The sequence below is a fragment of the Rattus norvegicus genome, chromosome 8, assembly GCF_021556685.1.
Source record: "Rattus norvegicus strain SHRSP/BbbUtx chromosome 8, alternate assembly SHRSP_T2T, whole genome shotgun sequence".
Classification (NCBI taxonomy): domain Eukaryota; kingdom Metazoa; phylum Chordata; class Mammalia; order Rodentia; family Muridae; genus Rattus; species Rattus norvegicus.
In genome coordinates this window covers 118672565-118696653 of record NC_141541.1, presented here as the reverse complement: position 1 = coordinate 118696653, position 24089 = coordinate 118672565, and the positions used below count along the sequence as shown (strand labels likewise).

Sequence of the window (24089 nt, the reverse complement as noted above, 5' to 3'; positions counted from 1 at the left end):
ATCCAAACACACCAGAAAAGCAAGATCTAGTTTCAAAATCATATTTGATCATGATGCTGGAGGACTTCAAGAAAGACATAAAGAACTCCCTTAGAGAACAAGTAGAAGCCTACAGAGTGGAATCGCAAAAATCCCTGAAAGAATTCCAGGAAAACACAATCAAACAGTTGAAGGAATTAAAAATGGAAATAGAAGCAATCAAGAAAGAACACATGGAAACAACCCTGGACATAGAAAATCAAAAGAAAAGACAAGGAGCTGTAGATACAAGCTTCACCAACAGAATACAAGAGATGGAAGAGAGAATCTCAGGAGCAGAAGATTCCATAGAAATCATTGACTCAACTGTCAAAGATAATGTAAAGCAGAAAAAGCTACTGGTCCAAAACATACAGGAAATTCAGGACTCAATGAGAAGATCAAACCTAAGGATAATAGGTATAGAAGAGAGTGAAGACTCCCAGCTCAAAGGACCAGTAAATATCTTCAACAAAATCATAGAAGAAAACTTCCCTAACCTAAAAAAAGAGATACCCATAGGCATACAAGAAGCCTACAGAACTCCAAATAGATTGGACCAGAAAAGAAACACCTCCCGTCACATAATAGTCAAAACACCAAACGCACAAAATAAAGAAAGAATATTAAAAGCAGTAAGGGAAAAAGGTCAAGTAACATATAAAGGCAGACCTATCAGAATCACACCAGACTTTTCGCCAGAAACTATGAAGGCCAGAAGATCCTGGACAGATGTCATACAGACCCTAAGAGAACACAAATGCCAGCCCAGGTTACTGTATCCTGCAAAACTCTCAATTAACATAGATGGAGAAACCAAGATATTCCATGACAAAACCAAATTTACACAATATCTTTCTACAAATCCAGCACTACAAAGGATAATAAAGGGTAAAGCCCAACATAAGGAGGCAAGCTAAACCCTAGAAGAAGCAAGAAACTAATCATCTTGGCAACAAAACAAAGAGAAGAAAAGCACACAAACATAACCTCACATCCAAATATGAATATAACAGGAAGCAATAATCACTATTCCTTAATATCCCTCAACATCAATGGCCTCAACTCCCCAATAAAAAGACATAGATTAACAAACTGGATACGCAATGAGGACCCTGCATTCTGCTGCCTACAGGAAACACACCTCAGAGACAAAGACAGACACTACCTCAGAGTGAAAGGCTGGAAAACAACTTTCCAAGCAAATGGTCAGAAGTAGCAAGCTGGAGTAGCCATTCTAATATCAAATAAAATCAATTTTCAATTAAAAGTCATCAAAAAATATAAGGAAGGACACTTCATATTCATCAAAGGAAAAATCCACCAAGATGAACTCTCAATCCTCATCTTCGGTTGGTTTATATACAAGTGTGCAATTTCTAGGCTTGAAAGTAAAATGATGCTATCTGGTGCTGGATAGAGGAGCCTTATTTTTTATTATGGCAGCTTGCTATTTTTGTAACATGGTGATTTGGTTGAACACAATAAAGTACAGTAGTAACTGATAAAAAAAAAAGAGTTTAATATCAGGTTCAAAATAGCAGAAGAAAAAATCAGAGAACTGAAAGACAGGCCAAAGAAATTATCCAACCTGAGGAGGTTTTAAAGGATGAACTCTGGGGATAGATAGATGGCTCAGTGGTTTAAAGCATGCAGAAGACTGGGGTTCCATTGCCCACAACCACATGTATAGCTCACAACTATCTGTAAATCCAGTTCCAGGGGACCCAGGGGACCCATTGCTCTCTTTTGACCTCTGAGAGCACCAGGCATGCATGTGGTACACGTATATACATACAGACAAAAATATTACCATACATACATACATACATACATACATACATACATACATACATACATACGTGGGCAGGTAGATGGGTAGATAGCCCAGGTCTCGGCAGCTAAGAGCACCTGCTGTTTTGTAGAACACCTGGACTCAGGTCCCACTGACCACGTGATGTCTAGAACCATCTCAAACACCAGTTCCAAGGGGTTCTGATGCCCTCTTCTGGTGACTACGGGTACTGCACCCATATGATACACATGTATGAGTACAAAACATTCATAGACATAAAATAAAAGTATATAAATTCTTTTTTTAAAAAAAATCCATAATATCTTCTGGACACTTCAATCACCTTGTTCCCATTGTCATAAGGCTATAGAAACATTAATACACTAGACAAAGACCATACTCTAAGGATAGAAATTATATAATATATATAGTTTGGTTTTTTTGAGACAGGGTCTTGTGTGGCCCTGGCAAGCCTCCAACTTTCTACGTGGCTTAGGATATCCTTGAACTTCCTGATTCTCCTGCCACCACCTTCAGGCTCTGTTCATGCCACCAAACCCAGTTTATCAAGTCTACCCAAGGCTTTGCACATCCTAGACAGAGACTCAAACAACTGATCACCAACCCTAGCCCTAGAAACACTATTAGAAGAAGATGAAGCAAAAGATTTCAATTTCCAACAAGATATTTTTATGCCTGTTTAATAGATGATATCTGTAATCTAGAACGGAGAACTTGATTAACTATTCACTGAGACGAAGCTGGAAATAAAGGAGTAAATCTTTTCTCATACGGTCCTAACTGGCTGACGTGATCCTACAGATAGTACTTCAGAGATGTACTAATTTTGAAAATAGTCATTAGATCTAGTCTGTATTCATGTTAAAATGATTTTAAATGATCGTCAGAAAGTAGAACAGAGGAAAAAAATGAACAATTTTTATCACTGAATAAAACTCAAGGGATTTCTTGTGCTAAGAGAAAAAGGACCACAATATCCTGCTAGGCAAGGTTGTTGCTTGCAAAGCTGTCACAAAACGCGGGCTTTCCAGAACGCTGCTAAGTGGGAGACAGTGTCTGGTACCTCAGCTCACCCTGAATGAGCTTGGCAACGGTACAGTCAAGACGCACATTCGCTGCTCAGATCTGCGCATGCGCCAATGCTCAGTTCTGGACTCCAACTCCACTCAGACATTCAGAGTGGCGGTGGGTTAGGTCGTCTTTCTCTGTCTTGCTTCCATGTCCCTTATAAAATCCTTAGACAAATCTTTAGAGAATACTCTGTATCTGTCTCTGTGTCTGACCTCCGTTCATCGCCCCGTTACCCTCCAGTTCAAGACGGTACAGTCAGTCATTTGCACTTGGGCAATCCTTTCTTTTAATTCTTTAGACTGTAACGAGGTAGCGTTTGCATGCCATAAAACACACCCATCACAGATGTCCAGTGGATCATAAGTCAACTTCAGGATATCTCTATCACGTATGCTCAGATTTTCTTCTCCCTACGTTATTCTGTGCTCTCAATTTTATCATGAGGAAACCGTGAATCTACATCGTATCTCTACAAGGTTTTCTTTCTGGAAAGTTCATGTAACATGCTTTTAAGTCTGGTATTCTTCAAATTTCCTTTTAAAAAAAAAAGATTTACGGGGCTGGGGATTTAGCTCAGTGGTAGAGCGCTTACCTAGGAAGCGCAAGGCCCTGGGTTCGGTCCCCAGCTCCGAAAAAAAGAACCAAAAAAAAAATTTTTTTACTTATTGCAGACTGTCGCTGTCTTTAGACACACAAGAAGAAGGTATCAGATCCCATTACAGATGATTATGAACTACCATGTGGTTACTGGGAATTGAACTCAGGACCTCTGGAGGAGAAGTCAGTGCTCTTAACCACTGAGCCATCTCTCCAGCCCCTTTAAATCCTTCATTAATGTCATAATATATAGTTGGTCGAGGGGTTTAATTTTCCCAAGACTTTATTAAATTGGTTGTCCTTTCTCTACTGAATTATCTGGATGATTCTGTTGAAAATTCAATTGATTGTAAATATAATATAGTTATATAGTTGGTCATGGTGATGCACACCTTTAATCCCAATATATACAGCAAGTTTCAGGTCAGCCAGGACTACAAAATAATACTCTATCTAAATAAAATTATAATATATATGCAAATATATTATAGAGGTTTATCTTTGCAACCTCAATCTGCTTCACTTTCTCTGTTTTTATTTTAATTCTTTGCTGGGACAAAGAATTCTTTGTAAGTTTTGAAACCGCAGCGTATGAGTTCTCTGATTTTGTCCTACTTCAAAGTTGCTCGACAACTCATATTTCCATGTAAAGCTTAAGAACAATCTAGCGGGGTTGGGGATTTAGCTCAGTGGTAGAGCGCTTGCCTAGCAAGCGCAAGGCCCTGGGTTCAGTCCCCAGCTCCGAAAAAAAGAAAAAAGAAAAAAAAAAGAACAATCTAATAATAAAACAACTAACAACAACAACAAAACTAGAGGGTTTTTTTGGTATTCTGTCTAAGCTCCACCCCCACAGCTACCTGGCAACAACCAGATATGCTCTGCCCCACAGTTGCCTGACAACAGCCAGGTATGCTCCGCCCTACAGTTGCCTGGCAACAGCCAGGTATGCTCCGCCCCACAGTTGCCTGGCAACAGCCAGGTATGCCTGCCTATAAAGGGGGCTGCTTGCCCTCTCCTCTCCCTCTTACTCCTCTTGCTCTCTCTTTCTTTGTCCTTTCTCTCTCCTCACTCCCCTCCTCCCACTTCCCTCCCGGTGCCCATGCCCGGTCTCCTTTACTTATCTCCCCTTCTCTTCTTCTCTCATTAAACCTCTCCTCGTGGAACCATGGTGTGTTCTGTCTGGACGAGGGCTGAGATTTAAACCCCAACAGTTTTAGTAAAGGTTTCTCCCAGTACAGAGCACTCTTTGTCATAAGTTACATAAAGCAAGTCGTAGGACAGATGTGCTTGTTTCTTACTTCAAAGGGGAGCTCCATCAGGTCCAGATTCCCAGAACAGTCTAGTCTCTCTAAATTCTCACAGTCTCCTAGCTCCGGGGGAATACTCTTCAAATGGTTGAAACTCACATTGAGTTCTTTCAGGTTCTTCAAGCGACCTGGCAACACAAAATGTAAACCTCCATTGAGTAGGTCCTTCAGAGTCTTTTAAGAACAGAAACAAGCTTGATAAGGTGGCGGCACAGGCCTTTAAGCTCAGTGCTCAGAAGACAGAGAAAGACAGTTCTTGTGAATTCCAGCCCAGCCAGATCTACACAGTAACATTCTCAAAAACAAATAGAACAGAAACAAATCTCAGGGGTGAAACCTTCCCCTAATGACAGGGAGTCCAGACATATCAGTGAGCGCCCCTATTTCTACTACTGGAACTACGAAAGCAGAAAAGATCACAGTTGTATTTAACGAGCCCGACTCAAAAAAGAAATTCGAAACAAGAAAAGAAGAAAAAAAAACAAACCCGAAAGCAAAAGAGGTGTGCAGACATAAAGCAATTCTGTTTGTATTTTAAGCGCTCTTTATTAGCTGTCTGCTCATCTTAGGCACTTCCGGCTTTAGTCGGAGCGTAGGCGCTGGGTTAACGATCGGTTTCATTTCCCTAGTTCTTTCATCCCTGCTGACACTAAAGTTAAGGTGTGCATTAGTTACTTTTCTGTTGCTGTAATAAAATATCATGACCAAAAGCAACTTGGAGAAGATAGTTTGAGGTTGCAGGGACGGCTCGGCTCTGCGATCTAAGAGCACTGTCTGCTCTTGCAGAGGTCCCGGGTTCATCTCCCAGCATGCTTGTGGCAGTTAATAAGTCACTTTAACTCCTTTTCTGGCCTCTTCGGGCACTGCATGTATGTGGCGCACAGTCACATACAGGCAAAACACCGATTACATAAATAGAATGTTTAAAAATTGAAAGAGGAAAAACAAAAGGCTTATTTTGGTTTATGCTTCCAAGGGGAGAATTCATAATGGCAGAAAGGGCATGACACGGATACAGAAGCAGGAAACTAGCTGATCACATGTCCTCCCACTACAGGAAGTAGAATACAGAGCCTCAAAGCCCGCCCCCACCGACGTACTCCCTCCCGCGCGGGTCCTCGTCCAAAAGGTTCAGTTTCCCCCAAGCAGGGCCACCAACAGAGACCAACATTTCTCGCTCAAACTACCTCAAGGTGTGAAGGGGATTTGTCCTCTGTATGGCCTGCGTCCAACCAAGCACCCTCGGTGTGCTAACCCCATGAGAGCTGAATCAGGCCCTGGTTGTGAAGATCGCTGCAGCTCTTAGGATAGCAGAAACCGCAGTGCCTGCTGGTAGATTCTAATAGGGCATGAGGCAGATACAGAAATATGCACGAAGTTCTGCCTGCGTGGTAAGTGACTAAAAGGAACACGTAGTTTACAGGTCGAGTGTGATGCACCATTCATCTTTCACATCTGCACTCTTTCTCTTCTGATATGTCATGCTTTCCGAAGAATATCCTAGTCAAGCGGGGTAAGAGTACATCCAAGAGAACAGGACATTTTCAGAATGATCGAAAAAATGCCGTCTTCTAGTTCTGATTCTGTTTTCTTATTAATTTTATTTTAATTGTATGTGTATATGTGTGCACATATATGCAGGAGTCTTTGGTATTAAAAGAGGGCATCAGATCATCCCTGAAACTGGAGTTACAGGCAATTATGAATTGCCACGTGTGCGCTGGGAATCAAACCTAGGTCCTCTTAGCTGCTGAGTCATCTCTCCAGCCCCCCAATTCTGATTCTTGTTGGAAAATATAGGCAGCTAGCTCCAATCTAGAAACTAGCATAAGAATAAATACATAACAATACTCCGACAATCACAAGGACCTTGAATAGAGGACCAGAATGAGGTGCCCGATTCTTCAGTGTTCATGAATTTGCCCAGCCTGTACAGCATGATCTCCCTGCTACAGTTAAGGAAACACAAGACTTGGTTGGCTGAGTGATTGCCCAACTCACACACTGGGCTCCCGTGATGACCTCGCTTGCTGTCCTCCCCCCAACCCCCACTCCAGCGCCCATCAGTGCTGGTGGCACCTGAGAGTTTTGTAGGGAATTTTTAAAACACCAGTGCCTAACTCGGGTATGGTGATGCGGTGTCTGCTAGCTCAGGCAAGCTAGGCAGCTGAGGCAGGAGGATCAGCATATGGGAGTCAGAGGACAATTGCAGAGGTCAGTGCTCTCTCCTACCATGTGGGTACTGAGGATTGAAGTCACTTGTCGGGCTTGGCAGTAAATATCTTTATCTATTGAACCAGGGCACCTTGTAATCTTCCTACACTGCATATAAGAAAGTAACAAGGCCTCTGATAAACTGTCCAATGACTCCCCCTCTAGTGTCCTAGGACTTGTGGGAGTGGGACCAGTGCCAGGAATGTTCAGCATTTGACACTGGGACATGGCAATGTCATCTGCAAAGTTCAAGAATCAAGCAGTGAAGTTTAAAAAAAAATCTCATAGTGTTTTAAGTAAGGTTTTGATTTTGTCTTGGACTACATTCATGACTTTCCTGGGCCCGGCATAGCCCAGAGCTGGACTCATGCATGCTAGTTCCTCAGACCCAAGAGAAAGACAGCAATAATAATTGTAATCTTCATTTTAAGAAGATTCAACCAGACAATGGAGCATTCAAAAATTATTAAATGTTGGCCAGGCGTGGTGGTACATGCATGCCTTTAATCCTAGCACTTGGGAAGCAGAGGCAGGCAGATCTTTGTAAATTCAAGGACAGCCTGGTCTACAAAGTGAGTCCAGGACAGCCAGGGCTCTGTTACACAAAGAAAACAAAAGCAAAAACAAACAAACCATTATTAGATGTTGGTCAATCAAAACGACGTAAGCTAAACTAATCATATCAATGGATGGCCATATAGACAGGATATATTTTACCCTACCTTTACAATAGTCTTGTTATTAATGTGTCTCTACTACTCTGCCTCCCAAGTGCTGGGATTAAACATATGCATCACCACCCAACACCAAAAAATTCTTTTTTTTTTTTTTTTTTTCCGGAGCTGAGGACCGAACCCAGGGCCTTGCACTTGCTAGGCAAGCGCTCTACCACTGAGCTAAATCCCCAACCCCAAAAAATTCTTAAAGTGTTGCCCACTCACAAGGCTTCAGGTTTCTAAGCAACTGCCAAACATCTATCAATACCGAGTCATGCAGGCAGGTAGATTGTGATACTCCACATCCTAAAGGGGACAAAGCCGGGGTGAACCGGCAGCTTGGAGAACAGGGAAACTGCTGAGGGACACCCAGGAGCAGGAGGAGAAGGAAATGGGGACCTGCCTGCTCACTGCCAACAAGGACCAGAGATACCCTGGTAACCTACCGATTTCAGGGGGAAGACACGTGATTTGGTTCTTTGGCAAATCCAAAATTTTCATCGAGTGAAACAGCTCGATGTACGTTGGAATGATCTGAATGAGGGTGTTGTGAATGTGCCATTCTTTGAGGTGTGTCTGTTCCTTCAGCGAATCAGGCAGCTCCTGAAACAGAAGGAACAGCATCAGTCAGAGGCAGCTCCTCAGTACGCACCAAGCCTGACAGGCCAAGGATTTATTCAAAATACACAAGGCATGTGAGAACATCAGAGCTGAACTGCAGCCATTTCTACAGAAGCCAAGGGCGATTGTCATTAATAATATTACAATAGCAGATCAGCCCTTTTTCAATATTAAAATCAAGTTCTAGTCAGGTCTAGTGGTGCAGGCTTGGAAGTCCAACTGTTTGGGAGGTCGAGGCAGGAGTATCATAAGTTCAAGGCCAGCTTGGACAGTTTAGTGAGAGCCTGTACTCCAGATATCGCTAACTTTACAAACTATTTAATGTCTGTAGTCATCAGAATAATGGAAGAGGACCTGAGTTCAGTTCCCAGCACCCACACGCTGTCTCACTACCATCTGTAACCCCAGTCCCAGAGTAACTCGACATTTTCTTCAGGTCTCTGTGGACATGGACACCAGACACACGTATGGATACATTTACATATGTGTAGGCAGATTACACATACGCATAAAATAAAAATTAAATCTCAGAACAATTTTTATGAAAAGGTAACCTTCCAATTCAGTAAGAAGTCTTGTCTCAAAAAAATTAAGTGAGCTGGGGTTGGGGATTTAGCTCAGTGGTAGAGCGCTTGCCTAGCAAGTGCAAGGCCCTGGGTTCGGTCCCCAGCTCTGAAAAAAAGAAAAGAAAAGAAAAAAACAAAACAAAACAAAAATTAAGTGAGCTGGACATGTTGGTAGCGCACATCTTGACTACCAGCACTCAGGAGGCAGAGGCAGGTGTATTTCTCTGAGTTTGAGGCCAGCCATCCTGGCCCCCATAACCAATTCCAAAACAACAACAACAACAACAACAATAATAATAATGATGATGTCAGCTGGGTGTGGTGGCACACGCCTTTAATCCCAGCATTCAGAGGCATCATAGCAAAACCCCGTATGGGGTGGGGACGTGGGGTAAGGGTGAGGTGGGAAGGCGTCCCAAAACAAATAAAATGGAGGACCAATGGAATGGCTTACCAAGCAAAGGTGCTTGCCACAGCCTGACAACCACAGTCCAATCCCTGGAACCAACAATGTGGGGGACAGAGAGAACCAACCCCCTCAAAGTTGCCCTCTGACCTCCATGTCACGCACACAGGCACACCCCATTCTGGTCCAGCAAGATGGCTCACTGGGTACATAACCAAGCCGGATGACGTGAGTTCGGTAGTCAGGCACCATCTCCCTCCCTACCGATCTAAATGATGGAAACGCAGAAGGGAAGTAGCAAGGAGGCTGCATAGGATAATCTCAGCCTGAGAGAATCGTAGCTCACAGAACGGTCACTGAGGTAATCCTCGCCACAGTCCCATGTGCACAAGAGGGGCTGGGGGGTGTGGCTCAGGCCTGAAGCCAGGAATCAACCCCCAGCACTGAAAAAGGGATAGACTTCTTTCAACGCATACAAATGGAGAGTTCATTTGGCCAAGGCTGAAAGTACATAGCCACGGATAGCCAGCATAGCCACGGGAGCCTGTTTATTACAGACAGATGGACGGGCGGGCGGGCAGGTAGGCAGGCAGACAGGCAGACACCTCGACTCACCTTCCACTGTGTCCCTGAAAGTTCAAACACGAATGGACTGCTCCGTTTGCCTCTGTCCTTGACTCGTGCACTCTGCCTGGCCTCTGAGTTCCTCTCTATCCTTTCCAGGAGCCTTGTGCTGGTGTCTACGAAGCCATTCTTGCAGTACTCAGCCTGGGGCACGCCCTTCCTCCTGCACTCGGCCACAAATTCCCACTCCTCCTTTATCCTAAGACAGGAAGCAGAACACTAGTTATTTCCCGGGGAAATAAGCAGCCTCGGTCCTCTACTTCCCCGGAACCTGGTTTCCCGCTGTGGGGTACCTAGGCTTTGTCCTGGCCTCTCCTTCCTGCCGCCAGGGATGCTGGGGAATCTGAGAGCCTTCTGTACATCACTGGCTGCTGTGACTAAGAAATGAGCTGAGTTTGATGGACTCTTTGGCTAACCTCCTACCAATGTTACCTATGCCTTTCCTTACCTGTGGTTTCTTCCAAACTACCCCGGTGTCTTGTCTGCCTTTGACTCCTCAGCTCCACACCTCTGTGGATGGTTCCTACATCTGTCTGCAATTGTCAGCTTCTTGTTTGTTTTGTTGAGTCAGATGCTCCTACAGCCCAGTCTGGCTTTGAACTCACTGTGCATGACCACAGACTCCTCCTGATCCTCCTGTCTCTACCTCCCAGAGGCTGGGATCACAGGCATATGCTGCCTTGCTCTGTAAACATTTCTTTCCTAGTGCCAGTAAGAAGCCACCTTAGATATCATGAAGGTTCCGTGCCTAGCATTAAGCTAAGGGATCGGGAACACTTTAAATAATTAACACAGCTCCAAGGTTTCTATCACGGGAAGAAGCACTTTGAGGATCATGAGTTCAATGCCACCCTCGGAAACACAGTTGGCCAGAGGACAACTCAAAGATGTCATTTCTCTCCCTCCATCATGCAGGTCCCTGGGATCAAACTCAGATCCACAAATACAGGAGATGGCCTCGTCCTGCAGAGACATCCCCCTGCCTCAGCTTTTCTTGCTTCTGAAACCGAATCTGAAGGCCGATCCAAGCAACGTAGTGAGAGGTAGCACCTGTGTTGTTTCTATATCAGACCCGGACACCCTGGGCTACTCAGACCAGGAAATGGAGCAGGTGAGATGGTTCAGCAGTGAAGACACTGCCTAATGACCCAAGTTTGACACCCCAGAGCCCACATGGTACAAGAGAATTGACTCTTGCAACTTGCCTTCTGACCTCCATGGGTCAGTAGCAGAGGGCACATGAGCACACACACTAAATAAATTTAAAAAAATAGATTTTACAGTGATGATTGGTTGACTGATTCACACCTTTACACCTTTTGTTGCTAACTTAAAGCTAACAAATGCTCACACGCACACACATACACACTCACATACACATACAGACTCATAAACACACACATACACATACATACACACTCACAAACACAAACACACACATACACACACGCATACACACTTACAAACATACACACACACTCACACACACATAAACACTCACACACACTCAGAAACACACACATACACACTCACAAACGCACACACACACAAAGCTGGTGGTTTTGCACACCTTTAATCCCAGCACTCAGGAGGCAGAGCCAGGTGGATTTCTGTAAGTTCAAGCCCAGCCTGTTCTACAGAGCAAGTCCCATGGTAGTCAGGGATAAACAGAGAAATCCTGTCTCAAAAAAAAAAAAAAGAAAGGAAGGAAGGAAGGAAGGAAGGAAGGAAGGAAGGAAGGAAGGAAAAGAAGAGGAAAGCAAGGCAAGGCAAAGCTAACAGATTCTCCACCATGTGCCACCTAGAACGGCCTTTGAGGTGAGTTAGCCAATCAGAATGCCATTTTCCCTTTAACTATAAGCACCGCTCAAGAATTCTGGTTTTGGTTTCTTCTCAGAGAATGAAAGTTATAGATGTATGCAAAGCCTTCTGAGTGCCCAGCCTTAGCACGTCACCATCTACCATGCCAGAGAGTTGATGGGACTGTGTGCTCGCACTGACCATACAGAGAGTTTTGGAAGCATTAACTCCTCAACTTAGTGGGGTTTGTTACACTTTATTTTTATTTATTTATTTTTAAAGATTTATTTATTTATTTTATGTATATGAGTACACTGTAGCCATCTTCAGACACACCAGAAGAGGGCATCGGATCCCATTACAGATGGTTGTGAGCCACCCTGTGGTTGCTGGGAATTGAACTCAGGACCTCTGGAAGAGCAGACAATGAGCCATCTCCCCAGCCCCTACATTTTATTCTTATTGCACGTATATGCACGTGTGCATACGTAGGTCATATTTGTATATGAGCTCTTGTTTGTTTTTGTTTTTCAAGACAGGGATTCTCTGTAGCCCTGGCTGTTGCAGAACTTGCTCTGTAGACCAGGCTATCCTTGAACTCAAGAGATCTACCTGCCTCTGCCGCCTGAGTGTGGGGATAAAAGATGTGCTCCATCTACCACCTTGTGGCTCCATGTTATATAAATGACTATCCAAGGATGAAGGCTCTGGATTCCCTGGAGCTGGGTTACAGAAGGTTACAAACAGGCCAACCTGGGTGCTGGGACCTGAATTCGGGTCCTCTTGAGAAAGCAGCAAACATCTCTTCAGCTCCTTAACATAGTGGGGTGTGTGTGTGTGTGTGTGTGTGTGTGTGTGTGTGTGTGTGTGTGTGTGTGTGTGTTCTGCTTGTCTGTGTGTGCACGGAGTGAATGTAGTGCCCACAAAGGCCAGAGGACAGCATCAGGCACCCTGAGAGGCTGAAACTACAGGTGGTTGTGAGTTGAGCCCTGGCATGCTTCGCAAGAGAAGTGAGTGCTCTTAACACTGGGCCATCTCTCCAGCTGCTCAACGTACTTTTTGTACAGAACTTTTACTCATACTTCACGAGTTTCTGGCGGTCAGATTACATCATTTCAACTCAAGTGCACGAGCACAATGAATCTTACCTAGAATTCAGCGCAGCAGGCAAAGCTGAAATGTGTGAAGAAAGTGCTTAGCAGGGGGACTGGGTGGGCAAGTGAGCGAGGTCAGCGAGGACAGCTAAGTGGCCTCTACACCGTTTACCACAGAGGGATTCCTGTACCATCTCTGTCCTCCTCGTGCCCAGCACGGTGTGGGACACTGTGTAATGCCTGACAGCTTTGGGTGTCTCTGTTGAAGTGCTACTGGCTAAGCAGCACACGGGTCATGAAGTCTGTGGAGGAAAGTAGCCCTGAGCGTTCGGGATCCCAGTGAAAGAGCCCGCGCCATGACACACAGCCACCTGCCCGAGTGCCCACTCCCACCAAGCTCAAATAACAGGCACCAAAATGTACTTCTCCAGGGCGCTTTTCTCCAGCCTCTCCGCCTCCTTCTTCTGCCATGCTTTGTGCTTCTTGACACGAGTTTCCCATAAGGCTCTGACAACAGAGATATCAAACACGACCACTTTGTGTCCCATTTGGGGAGCAGCATAAAGTTACCTATAAAAAAATACATGTGTCAGCTCCATATGCACATAGACTGGGTTTTTCAAGCATATATTTTAAAGTGTGGGTGGGTGGGGGAGGGGTGTGTTGTGTATGTGTGTATGTTGTATATGTGTGTTGTGTATGTGTGTGATGTGTGTTTGTGTGTCTGGTGTATGTGTATGTGTGTGTATATGTGTGATGTATATGTATGGTGTTTGTGTATGGGTGTGTGATATATGTGTTTGTATGTCTGGTGTATGTGTATGTATGTGTGTGTGTGTGTGTGGTGTGTGTGATGTGTGTGTTGTGTGTGTGATGTGTGTATGTCTGGTGTATGTGTATGTGTGTGTGATGTGTGTATGTCTGGTGTATGTGTATGTATGTGTGTGGTGTGTGTGATATGTATGGTGTATGTGTATGATGTATATGTTTATGTGTGTGTGATGTGTGTAGTGGGTGTGGTTTGTGTGTGTGTATGTGGTGGATGTGGTTGGTGTATGTGTGTGCATATGTGTGTGGTAATGTGTGTGTGTGTGTGTGTGTTGTGTGTGTGTGTAGGTATCTATGTTGTGTATGTATTGTTGTAAAGTGTAAACCGTGCGGCTGGAATATGTTTCCGCCAAGATATCTAGCAGATATCTTGGGGCAGTGGAATTAGCATCAAAATACAGATAACTTCAGGGCAAACCACAACATGTATGTATGCATATTGTTGTGTATTGTATGTGGTGGATGTGATATGTATGGTGTATGTATGTGCGATTTGTGGTGTGTGTGTGTGTGTGTGTGTGTGTGTGTGTGTGTGTGCATGGAGTGAGTACAGGTGCCCTAGGAGGCTTCAGCCTCTGATTCCTACGGAGCCAGAGTTACAGACGCCTGTGAGCCACTGGTAAGGGACTGGGAACCAAACTCAGATCCTCTAGAGAGGTGCAGTTTCTCCATGGATATTGAATTATTGATTGGCTGGGGTAAGAGTGGGCATCTCAGTGTCCTCTGTTTCTTGTTGTGGACAGACACAATGAGACGCAACAAAGACAAGGAGAAACAACCTACATTTCAAGAGTCTTACTGCTGGGGTAAAAAGCCATTAAAAACAAGAACAACATAAAACTCTCACTGCGTTGTTCTTCCACCATGAAGGGTCCATGGCTCAGTACCGACTCCCAAAAACTTGTCCTCTGACCTTCAAACTTATGGCATGGCGCATGTGTGACCTACACACACACACACACACACACACACACACACACACACACACACGCACACGCACCAGCAGCAGCAACAACAACAAAAATAATAAATACATTTTAAATTAAAATAAAGCTTCTAAAGAGGCAACTAAAATGTTAGTAAAGCTAACGGCGCCTAAGCAAGGGGAGAGGCTGGGAGGAGCCTCCTGGGGTGTGGGCGGAGAGTGGGTGAGGACTAACACAGGGCGATATTAGCAGATCAGATTGTTTTTTAATTTATTTATGTACATGAGCGCTCTATCTTCAGACGCACCAGAAGAGGGCATCAGATCCCATTACAGATGGTTGTGAGCCACCATGTGGTTGCTGGGAATTGAACTCAGGACCTCTGGAAGAACAGTCAGTGCTCTTAACCACTGAGCCATCTCTCCAGCCCAACAGATCAGACTTTAAACTTTCTTTTTTTTTTTTTTCCGGAGCTGGGGACCGAACCCAGGGCTTTGTGCTTCCTAGGTAAGCGCTCTACCACTGAGCTAAATCCCCAGCCCTAAACTTTCTTTATTACTTTTACGTGTATATGTGTTCTGCCTGTATCCATGTCCGGGTGCCATGTGCATGTAGTGCCCATGAAAGTCAGAAAGCAAAAGGATGAATGAGATTTCCCCACGCTTCCCACATGACCAGGCTATAGGGGAGAATACCGGAACATCTGCACACAGGGATATAGTTCAGCTCAGCATGTGAATCAGACATCTGAGCGGAACAAACCACCAAGGAGCCACAAGAGGAAAGAAGCCAGGTAGACAGTGTGGAGAACCAGCAAGGGGGTGGGGCTGGTGTTAGGAGCGAACGAACGGGGACACAACCTTAGGTTTAGTTGACAAACTTTCCATGCCTTCACCACCAACAATCAGAATAAATTCTGATTATGTCAGAATCACTTTACAAAGGCGTTGGCTCCTCGAAGCCAGAGGGCGTGAATGGAAAAATATGTCCCCTGGCACCAGGGCTCTGGTCTGCGCTCAGAAGTCATATGCCAGGGGAGAGGAAGGGAACACTCAGGTCACCTAGTCCTCCACCCTGTCAAACGATAAATTGGTCTGTCAAGGGCTTAAGGGACTGGAAGTGTGGAGTGGGTACCTCAGAGCATCACGGGAAAGATCTGGAGGAGTTAGCAGGAAGCCCAACATGTCTCCCATAGGATGCCAAGCCATTTTGATACTCCCTTTGAGGGATTCAGAGAGAGGGAACAGCAAAAGAAAGAGAGGGAATGGAATGGAGTTGAGAGAAGCAGAGAGCATGTGTCAAGAAACACCTGAACACTCAGAGGGACAGACTGACTTCTTGTGACCATCGGGCAGGAATGAAGATATCCTAAACTGAGAGATCCTTGTGCCTCTTACCCTTGACTAGCAGGCTACGAGACAGCTGACCCTCTCCCTAAAATTGAAGTTTCTCCCAGTAATGCCATGCTGGGGGAAAGAATGACTGAAATCTGGCCCCAGCTAACAGAGGAACTTTTATCTCAGAAGATTTCGCACAGTTCTGACAACTGGCCAAATCCTGTTGCAGCAGAGATTGGAGCCCAGACAATGGCCATGGGCAGGATCACACGACCAGGACAGTTTAGCAGTCTACACCGTCTTACCTTCCATTTAAACCTCAACCTCGGGCTGGAGAGATGGCTCAGTGGTTAAGAGCGCTGACTGCCCTTCCAGAGGACCTGAGTTCAAATCCCAGCAGCCACATGGTGGCTCACAACCATCTGTAATGTGATCTGATGCCCTCTTCTGGTGTGTCTGACTGTGTACTTACATATAATAAATAAATGTCTTTAAATATCAACCTCATGTTGACTCAAAATGAACTTGGACTTGGGAGCAGAGTCCCTTGGAACCTCTTGCTCTATTTCCAATGTAGCCACTCTGGAGCCCCTTCCTCTGCCCTGTACTGGTGTCTGTTTAACTGGCCCATCAAGGACAGCAGTTGACCCCATTTTGTTGCAGCTGGGATCCAGGTTCTGTCCCTAACAACTCTGATGACATCCCACCTGCCTCCCTGAAACTTCCACAGGCTCCTTCTAGGTGTGTCCTCTGTGGGAAGAATGGCTTGCTCCAATAGAAACTGGGGCAAGGGGGTTAGGGAAGTGGGGCGTTTGCTGTACTCCACATCAGGAAGGCAGACCGAGTTTTCCAATAGAACAATGGGGTAGCCAGAGGCTAAGGTTTAAAGTAAGATCAGAACAGCCGCCACTACATTTCAGATGAATTATAAACTGAATCGTATTTTTATGCTGTCAGATCTGTTTCCCTTGGGATTTTTGATTATTGTTATGTTAATTCGTTAAACTAGAAGCTCTAGGGACAGAGGGCACAGAAAGGACTAAGAGGACAGGGGCTGAGTCAGATGGCCCAGGCTGGAATCCTGCCCCCTGCTTTACTGGCCACATGTCCCTAAGGGCAGAGCGACTGGATTTTCATGTGGGCAAAATACAACCACGGCACCCAGTTCCCTTGCTTAGTGAGGAGGCACCCTGTGATCCTTGGGTCAAACGCTGCTTAAATGGGACCTGCTACACAGTAAGGCTTGGGGAGGGAGAGCCAATGACTTAAAGAAATTAAGACAGACCATTGGTCATCAATTAAATGTAAGATCTAAACAAGAGGTGAGCGCTGGGGTGTGGCTCAGCTGGTAGAGTTCTTGAGGGAGGGAGGCAGGCAGGAAACCCTAGGTTCCTTCCCCACCCTGGGCTACCTGAGACAACAAGCAACCAACCAAACTGACACACCAGAGGTCCGTGGGCATTAAGGGGTTCCCCCCATTCGACTAGGTTAGCAGGTTCTACTCCCCCAGGCCCTGTCCAGCCAAGAAGCCACTGCACTTGGGGCTGTTTACAGAGCTGGACAATTCTCCTTGGGTCTCCAATCACTTTGCCACCCTTGTCCCAACTACACCAGGGGGCGCGCGAAGCTTTACGAAAGGAAAGACCACTTCCCCAACCCTCCCTCCCTCTTAGCTGTCAAGTATATTTTCCAAGGACCAGAAGAGGGCACAAACAAAGTTGATTTATAGTCCCTTGGACAGCACGTTAGAGCTCATTCTTGGGCACGGAGGAAACTGGGGGGGGGGGTCCTCTCGAAGGAACTCAAAGGATTCCTGAGGACATTGCCCCGCCCGCAGACTGAGCGCCCCACGTGCTCTCTGTCTCCCCACTCAATTATGGTTCTTAGAGCTAAGCACCGGTCAAAGCCTGGTCCTCTCCGAGTGCTTAGATGGTGGCTGGCTGGAGTTCACCGCACACCTGGTGACGTAAACCGCCAAAGCGCACAACGCGGGCTCAGCAACCGGCCCCCTAAGCAGCCGCGACGTCTCCCTACTCAGCTTCTGCGCAGTCGCAAGACCGGCGCTCCCACCCCTCGGCCGCTGGGGCAGAGACCACCCCCCCCCCACTCACCTTCCCTGTGCTAGTGGGCGCTGACAGTCCCTGGTCGCAAGCCGCCACTCTGTAGTCCGTTTTCTATGCTGTTTACAGCCGCACGAAGAACACCCCCCTGCGGAAGGGCTACCGTGCCTGTGCGCTAACAGGCTATATTTGTAAGCGGATAACATGATCTGGAGGACATGTGCTGATAAACTATCTATCTATTCTATGTGACTCAGCCTAGTAGGAGACAAAACAGATCTGGTCGGGGAGGGCTTGGCACCCGGGCACAGCAAGATTATTAAGCGAGCTGGGCTGCGCGTTTCCACAGAAGGCTGTCTCTTCCCAGCAAGAAAAGCCTCGGGAGAACGGAACAAAACAGGGGAAAGCTTTTGAGGTTTCAGGACTAGGAGCCAAACAAGAGACAGGATTAGAAAGGGATCAAGGATATTTAACGTTTTCTGCAATGTTTGGAGCAATAATACACTGGAAGTCTAGATTTCATACTCATATGCTTCTTGTCTGTTTGCTTGCTTGTTCCTTGTATCCTTCCTTACAAGCGATAGTTTAGTTTTTAGAGAGTTTGCGACCTGGGGAAATAGTCTTGCTGGTTGATGGCAGACACAGGAATGACACCCAATAAATAATGGAACTCCAAGCTACTCCCAGGAATCCAACTGGTTATAACAGCAAGGGCTCCTCACACACCTTGCTTTGAATCTGGAGTCCTGGAGCGGACCTGTTATACCTGAACTTGGGTGGCAGAGTCAGGAGATCAAGGTCATCCTCATCAGAGAATGGGCCAAGGCCAACCTAGGCCAACTAACCACCTGTCCTACATCTCCACCCCACTCCCCTCAAATAACAACCAAGGTGACCCACATTTATAATCCCAGCATTCCTGAGGTGGGTACAGGAAGATCAGAAATTTAGGTTCAGCTACATATGAAGTTCAAAGCCAGTCTGGGCTACTTGAGACACGGTTTTCAAAATTCAAACAAAAAATGTAAGGAATTGTTGTCAGTGCACTAAACTCACATGTACAGATTACCACATCACTGGGTTAGGCATGCCTGAAAAGACCTTCCAAGTTGAGGACAAGCAGTGCACACCTGTGATCCTAACTCTCAGGACATAATGGCAGCAGAGTCAGAGGTTCAGGGCCATCCTAAGCTCCTTAGCCTGAGCTATAAGACCCTGTCAAGGTGCATGCACACACACACACACACACACACACACACACACACACACACACACACACCTTGCAGCTTCCAAGCTCCTAGGATGCACCAGGTAGGCCTATGCCCTGTGGTATTCACTTCCCCCTGTGTCCTCAAAACCACAGAACTCCGAAAATATACACCGATAACACGGTTTCCTCATGACTATCCCCAGCTGGGGTCCAAGAGAATCATACCTTTTAAGGCAGTGTTTCTCAACCTGTGGGTCTGACCCCAGAAATAGTACAATCTTTTCATGGGGGTTGTCTAAGACCATCAGGAATATACAGAGACTTGCATTAGAGTTCATACATATAGCAAAATTACAGCCACAAGGTAGCAACAAGATAATTGTGTGGTTGGGGGGTGGTCACCACACCGTGAGGGTTGTAGCATTAGGAAGGTTGAGAACCACTATTTTTAGGCATACGGCTCGGCTCACGGTCTCTACTGAAACGTCGCCCACAGATGAAGGTTCTGGCTCTCTGTGAGGATATAGCCACACTTAGCTCCCTTCCAAAGGGGTTCTACCCACGATCTATGCCTGGATAACCCTGCTGTACTCAGGTCATCTGAGACTGCACCTCTTACTGGAGCATGAGTCACACACACCAGCAAAGCTTTCTTCCAGGAAAACCCCCAATGTCCCTCACCTGACCTCCCTCCCTTTATGACGTCTGTGCAGAAGAATGAAAAATGCTACGAACACTGCCTTCCATTTCAATGACCATTATTAAATGATTCTCACTGGTGTGGGAGCAAGTGGCAAGGGCTCCTGGCACACATCTGCAGGCTAGAACTCCAGACACCCTGGGCTGATGATGGCCCTCATAGGTCACTGGCTGCACACCTGAACAGTGTGCAAAAGTACCACGCAGCCTCAGCTACGGAACTCCGAAGGGTTCATCTTCACGGTCAACTCGATTGGGCTTAGAATCTCCTAGTAAACAAACACTCTTCTTGTTGGTGTCAGGAACTGCTTTTGCCTCCAGCAGTGATGTCACCTGGTCAACTGTGCAACTGTTGCCATGGCAACAGCCATACATTCCCAGCATGCCTTTGGTTCAGCTCCTATCTTCACCTGGGAGCAGTTAAGTCACATTTCAAATAAAAGGCAGACATTCCCTGCCCCACACCCCCCTTCTCTCTTGTTCCTCTCCAATTCCCCCTTGTCTCCACCATTAAACCTTCTCCCTGTGAGACTGTGTTAGCCTGGTGTGGTTTGTCCGAACTCGAGCCACGATTTCCATCCCAACATTTGTGGGTTGTCTGTGGGTGTGATTAACTGAGTAGTAAGCCCCTGTCCTGAGTGTGAGTGGCACCACCCCACACACTAAGTAACAAGGAATGAGCAAACACTAGCCTTCTCTCTGCTTCCTGATGGTGCATACCACATGACCGCCCACAAAGTGTACTGGCTGGTTCTGTGGGTCAACTTGACACAAGGAGTTATCACAAAGGAGCCTATCACAAAGGAGCCTTAGTTGTGGAAATGCCTCCATGAGACCCAGCTATAAGGCATTTTTTTAACTACTCATCAAGGGGGGAGGACCCAGCCCATTGTGGGTGGTGCCATCCCTGGGCTGGTAGTCTAGGTTTCTATAAGACAGCAAGCTGAGCAAGGCAGGGGAAGCAAGCCAGTAAGTAACATCCCTCCGCAGCCTCTGCATCAGCTCCTGCCTCCAGGTTCCTGCCCTGCTTGAGTTCCAGTCCTGACTTCCTTTGGTGATGAACAGCCATGTGGAAGTGTAAGCTGAATAAATCCTCTCCTCCCCAGCTTGCTTCTTTGTCATGTTTTGTGCAGGAATAGAAACCCTGACTAATTAACACAAAGTTAATTAAGGGCTAGTCAGATGGCTCACGGGCACCAGAGTGGAATCTGACTGCTAAGTTTGATCCCTGGGACCCACATGATGGAAAGAGAAGAGCCACTCTCTCGAGCTGCCTTCTGACCTCACACATTCACTGTGGCACACACATGTCCTCACACTTACACTCACACACACAGTAAATACACAAATCAATAAAATACAATAAAAAGATTGCTGAAAGTGACCAATACACTAGGCTGACCTGAGATAAACTGTGGTAAAATACATGCATCAAAAACTTAATCTTAGGGGCTGGAGAGATGGCTTAGTGGTAAAGAGGACTGGCCGCTTTTCCAGAGGACCTGGGTTCAATTCCCTGCACCCATGTAGCAGCTCTCAACTGTGTATAACTCCAGTTCCAGAGAATCTTATACCCTCAGAGCAATGCCCATAACATGAAATTTTTAAAGACTTAACTTGTTTAAAAGGTAACCACACCTCACTATTAGTTCACTGTTTTACTGTTTATAATATTAGAGATATATTGGGCTAAACAAAATATAATATCAATGTAAATCTCCCCTGTTTTATGTTGAGTGACTTCTAGAGATTTTGAACCTCAACAAGGCAGGCGTAGTCTTGCTCCCGTATCCTCAGTTCTAGGGGAACAGAGGCAGAGATCCCTGAAGCTTCTCGGCTTTCCAGGCCTAGCAAATCAGTGAGCTCCAGGTTAAGTAGGAGGCCCCGCCTCAAAAAGCAAGGTGGGGGTGGAGGGCTCAGCAGTTAAGAAAGACGCGTTTGCTTTTGCAAAGGACCTGAGTTTGATCCCCAGAGCTTACATGGTAGCTTACAACCCCCTGCGAATCAAGCTTCAGGGATGCAATGCCCTCTTCTGTCCTCTCTGGGCAGACGTACAGGCAAAAAACACCCGCCCATGGAACACCAATACATTAACTAAATCTACAGAGTTTGCAAAGGCTAGAGTTGAATCTCAGTAACAGAGCACGTGCCTAGCATGCCCACAGTCCAGGGTTCAATCTCCAGCATCACACTAATAGCAACAACAACGGCACCAGTAATAATAATCTTTAAAACTACATGCTTCCATTAGTTCTACATGGCTAAGTTCTTACAGATTCAATATCCAAGCTGGGCCTTTATTTCCAGCACTTCTGAGGCAGAGGCCAGCCTGGCCTACAGAGTGAGCTGCAGGACAGCCAGTGCTACATTGAAACCCTGTCTGGAAAAAAACAAAACCAACCAAACACACACACACACACACACACTTCATGTCTGTAAGCCAGAAGTCTGACTCGACTGACTTTTCACAGGGGAAGACACGCGTTAACATGCCTGGGACATCTGCACATAAAGCATCTGCTGGCCTTGCAGGACAAACTTTTAAATGTTTCTGGTGACAGCTTCCGCCTGTACCCAGGCCCCCACCTTGCTTTAGCATTACACCCATTTCAAAATCCCTGAGAGCTGCGAAGAGTGCCTGTGAACACTCAAATACAAATCCACTTAAGGCTCACTCTGAAACAACAGCCTCCCTAGATCCTCTGAAGATCTCCCCAGTTGTCTCCTGGGGGCCTGCCTGCCCGCCTGTCTGCTGAGGCAATTAACGTCTGGGAGCAGTCAGAACTGTCCCTCTCCCTCACCAGGAGTTTGAGGATGCTACTAAAATAGTATTTGGCTTGTCTTATCTAGGGTGGGAAAAGGAAGCCAGCGCCTGTCCCACCGGGCAATTTCTGGCTCCCCAGCTGTGCCCTGCCCAAAATGGCTGGTCCGTAAATAGGTAATCAGTTTGATTGGCAAAAGAAAGATTTGTGCAAAAGAGGAGATAAAGTTGGGGGAGTGAGGTGGCTCTCTGTGCAGAGGTGCTTGTTAACATAACTGGCCTTAGGTCCTGAACTCTATATGGGGGACCTACATAATAGGAGGAGAGAACCAATTCCTGGGGTTGGGGATTTAGCTCAGTGGTAGAGCGCTTGCCTAGGAAGCGCAAGGCCCTGGGTTCGGTCCCCAGCTCCGAAAAAAAAAAAAAAAAAAAAAAAAAAAAGAAAAGAGAACCAATTCCTGCAAGGTGTCCTCTGAGCCCCCCCACCCCACATGCTAGGCATGGCAAACGCATGTAAATGCATACACAATAAAGAAACAAATAGAACTGTAAAAATCACACGTGCACACATGCACACACATCTGTCCAAAGTGCAAATCAAACTATCCTCCTTTGACACGATTCCCAGGAACTGGGCCAAATCATCTTGTGTTTTGCAAACTTTTTAAAATAAGGAACCCAGCATATCAATAATGTCTGCAACTTTGGTGTTTCTTTCCTTCCTTTTTGGTGGAAAGCAATGTTCTTTGTTAATTTTCTAGACTAGGTTGTGGGGGAGTGTTCTCTTCCTGGCTCTTGTCTCAGATGTCTTACTTTAGCCCCTATTTTAGGAATTAGGGCAGTGTCTAAATGCTTCAGTCGGCCACGGGATGGCCCACAGGTGAAGATTTCCCCAGGTTGGTTGGCTCGGGGAGGAGGGGAGTGTTGACACTGAGAAGAAGAGAGTTCTGGAAGGCCTCCTAGTGGGAACCAGGGGAGATGGGGTGAGACTAGAAAATAAGCAGTTTACAATCCAGTGTTAGCAAAGATAAACTGTGGGGTGGGGCAGCAGAACCTCCAACCGCCGCCCTTCAATTCAAGGCCACAGCTGGAAGCCGGCTTAGAGCAAAAGGTGTCGGGAAGGACTTCCTAGAGCAAAGGACATTCGGGCTGAGCCCAAAGAAGCCAGTTGAAGGGCACAGTCAGGCCCACCAGCCAGGTCCTAGGAAACAGAATACAGATACCAGTAACACAGTGAAACCTGCAAATTCAAACAATAAAGTACGAATTTTCCACATCTGGAATCATCAGAAGCGAAGCCTCAGATGCTGGCAGCTGTAGGTGTGGACGAGTCCAGAGAGTGGAGCTCTACACGAGAAAAGAGAGGGGGTGGGATCCTGGGAAAACGTTTTGGAAACACAGATCAGGCAAGCAATTTC

At 46.1% G+C, this 24089-nt stretch overlaps 1 protein-coding gene across 9 annotated transcripts in view; it reads right to left on the bottom strand.

The window, feature by feature from the left end:
- The window catches only part of Lrrc2 (leucine rich repeat containing 2), a 33173-nt gene extending 12947 nt beyond the window's left edge, over positions 1-20226 (bottom strand). For 4 of the 9 annotated variants that reach the window (XR_015626550.1, XM_087561472.1, XM_087561474.1 and 1 more), the window contains exons 1-5: positions 18053-18162; positions 13274-13420; positions 9948-10155; positions 8186-8342; positions 4801-4937 (exon numbers count right to left, since the gene is read on the bottom strand). Coding sequence is in view for 5 of the 9 variants with exons in the window: in XM_087561472.1 (XP_087417598.1) it covers positions 4801-4937; positions 8186-8342; positions 9948-10155; positions 13274-13398 (627 nt within the window). In the remaining 4 variants the exon portion in view is untranslated. 9 annotated transcript variants of the gene reach the window in all.
- Positions 20227-24089: the final 3863 nt, after the last annotated feature.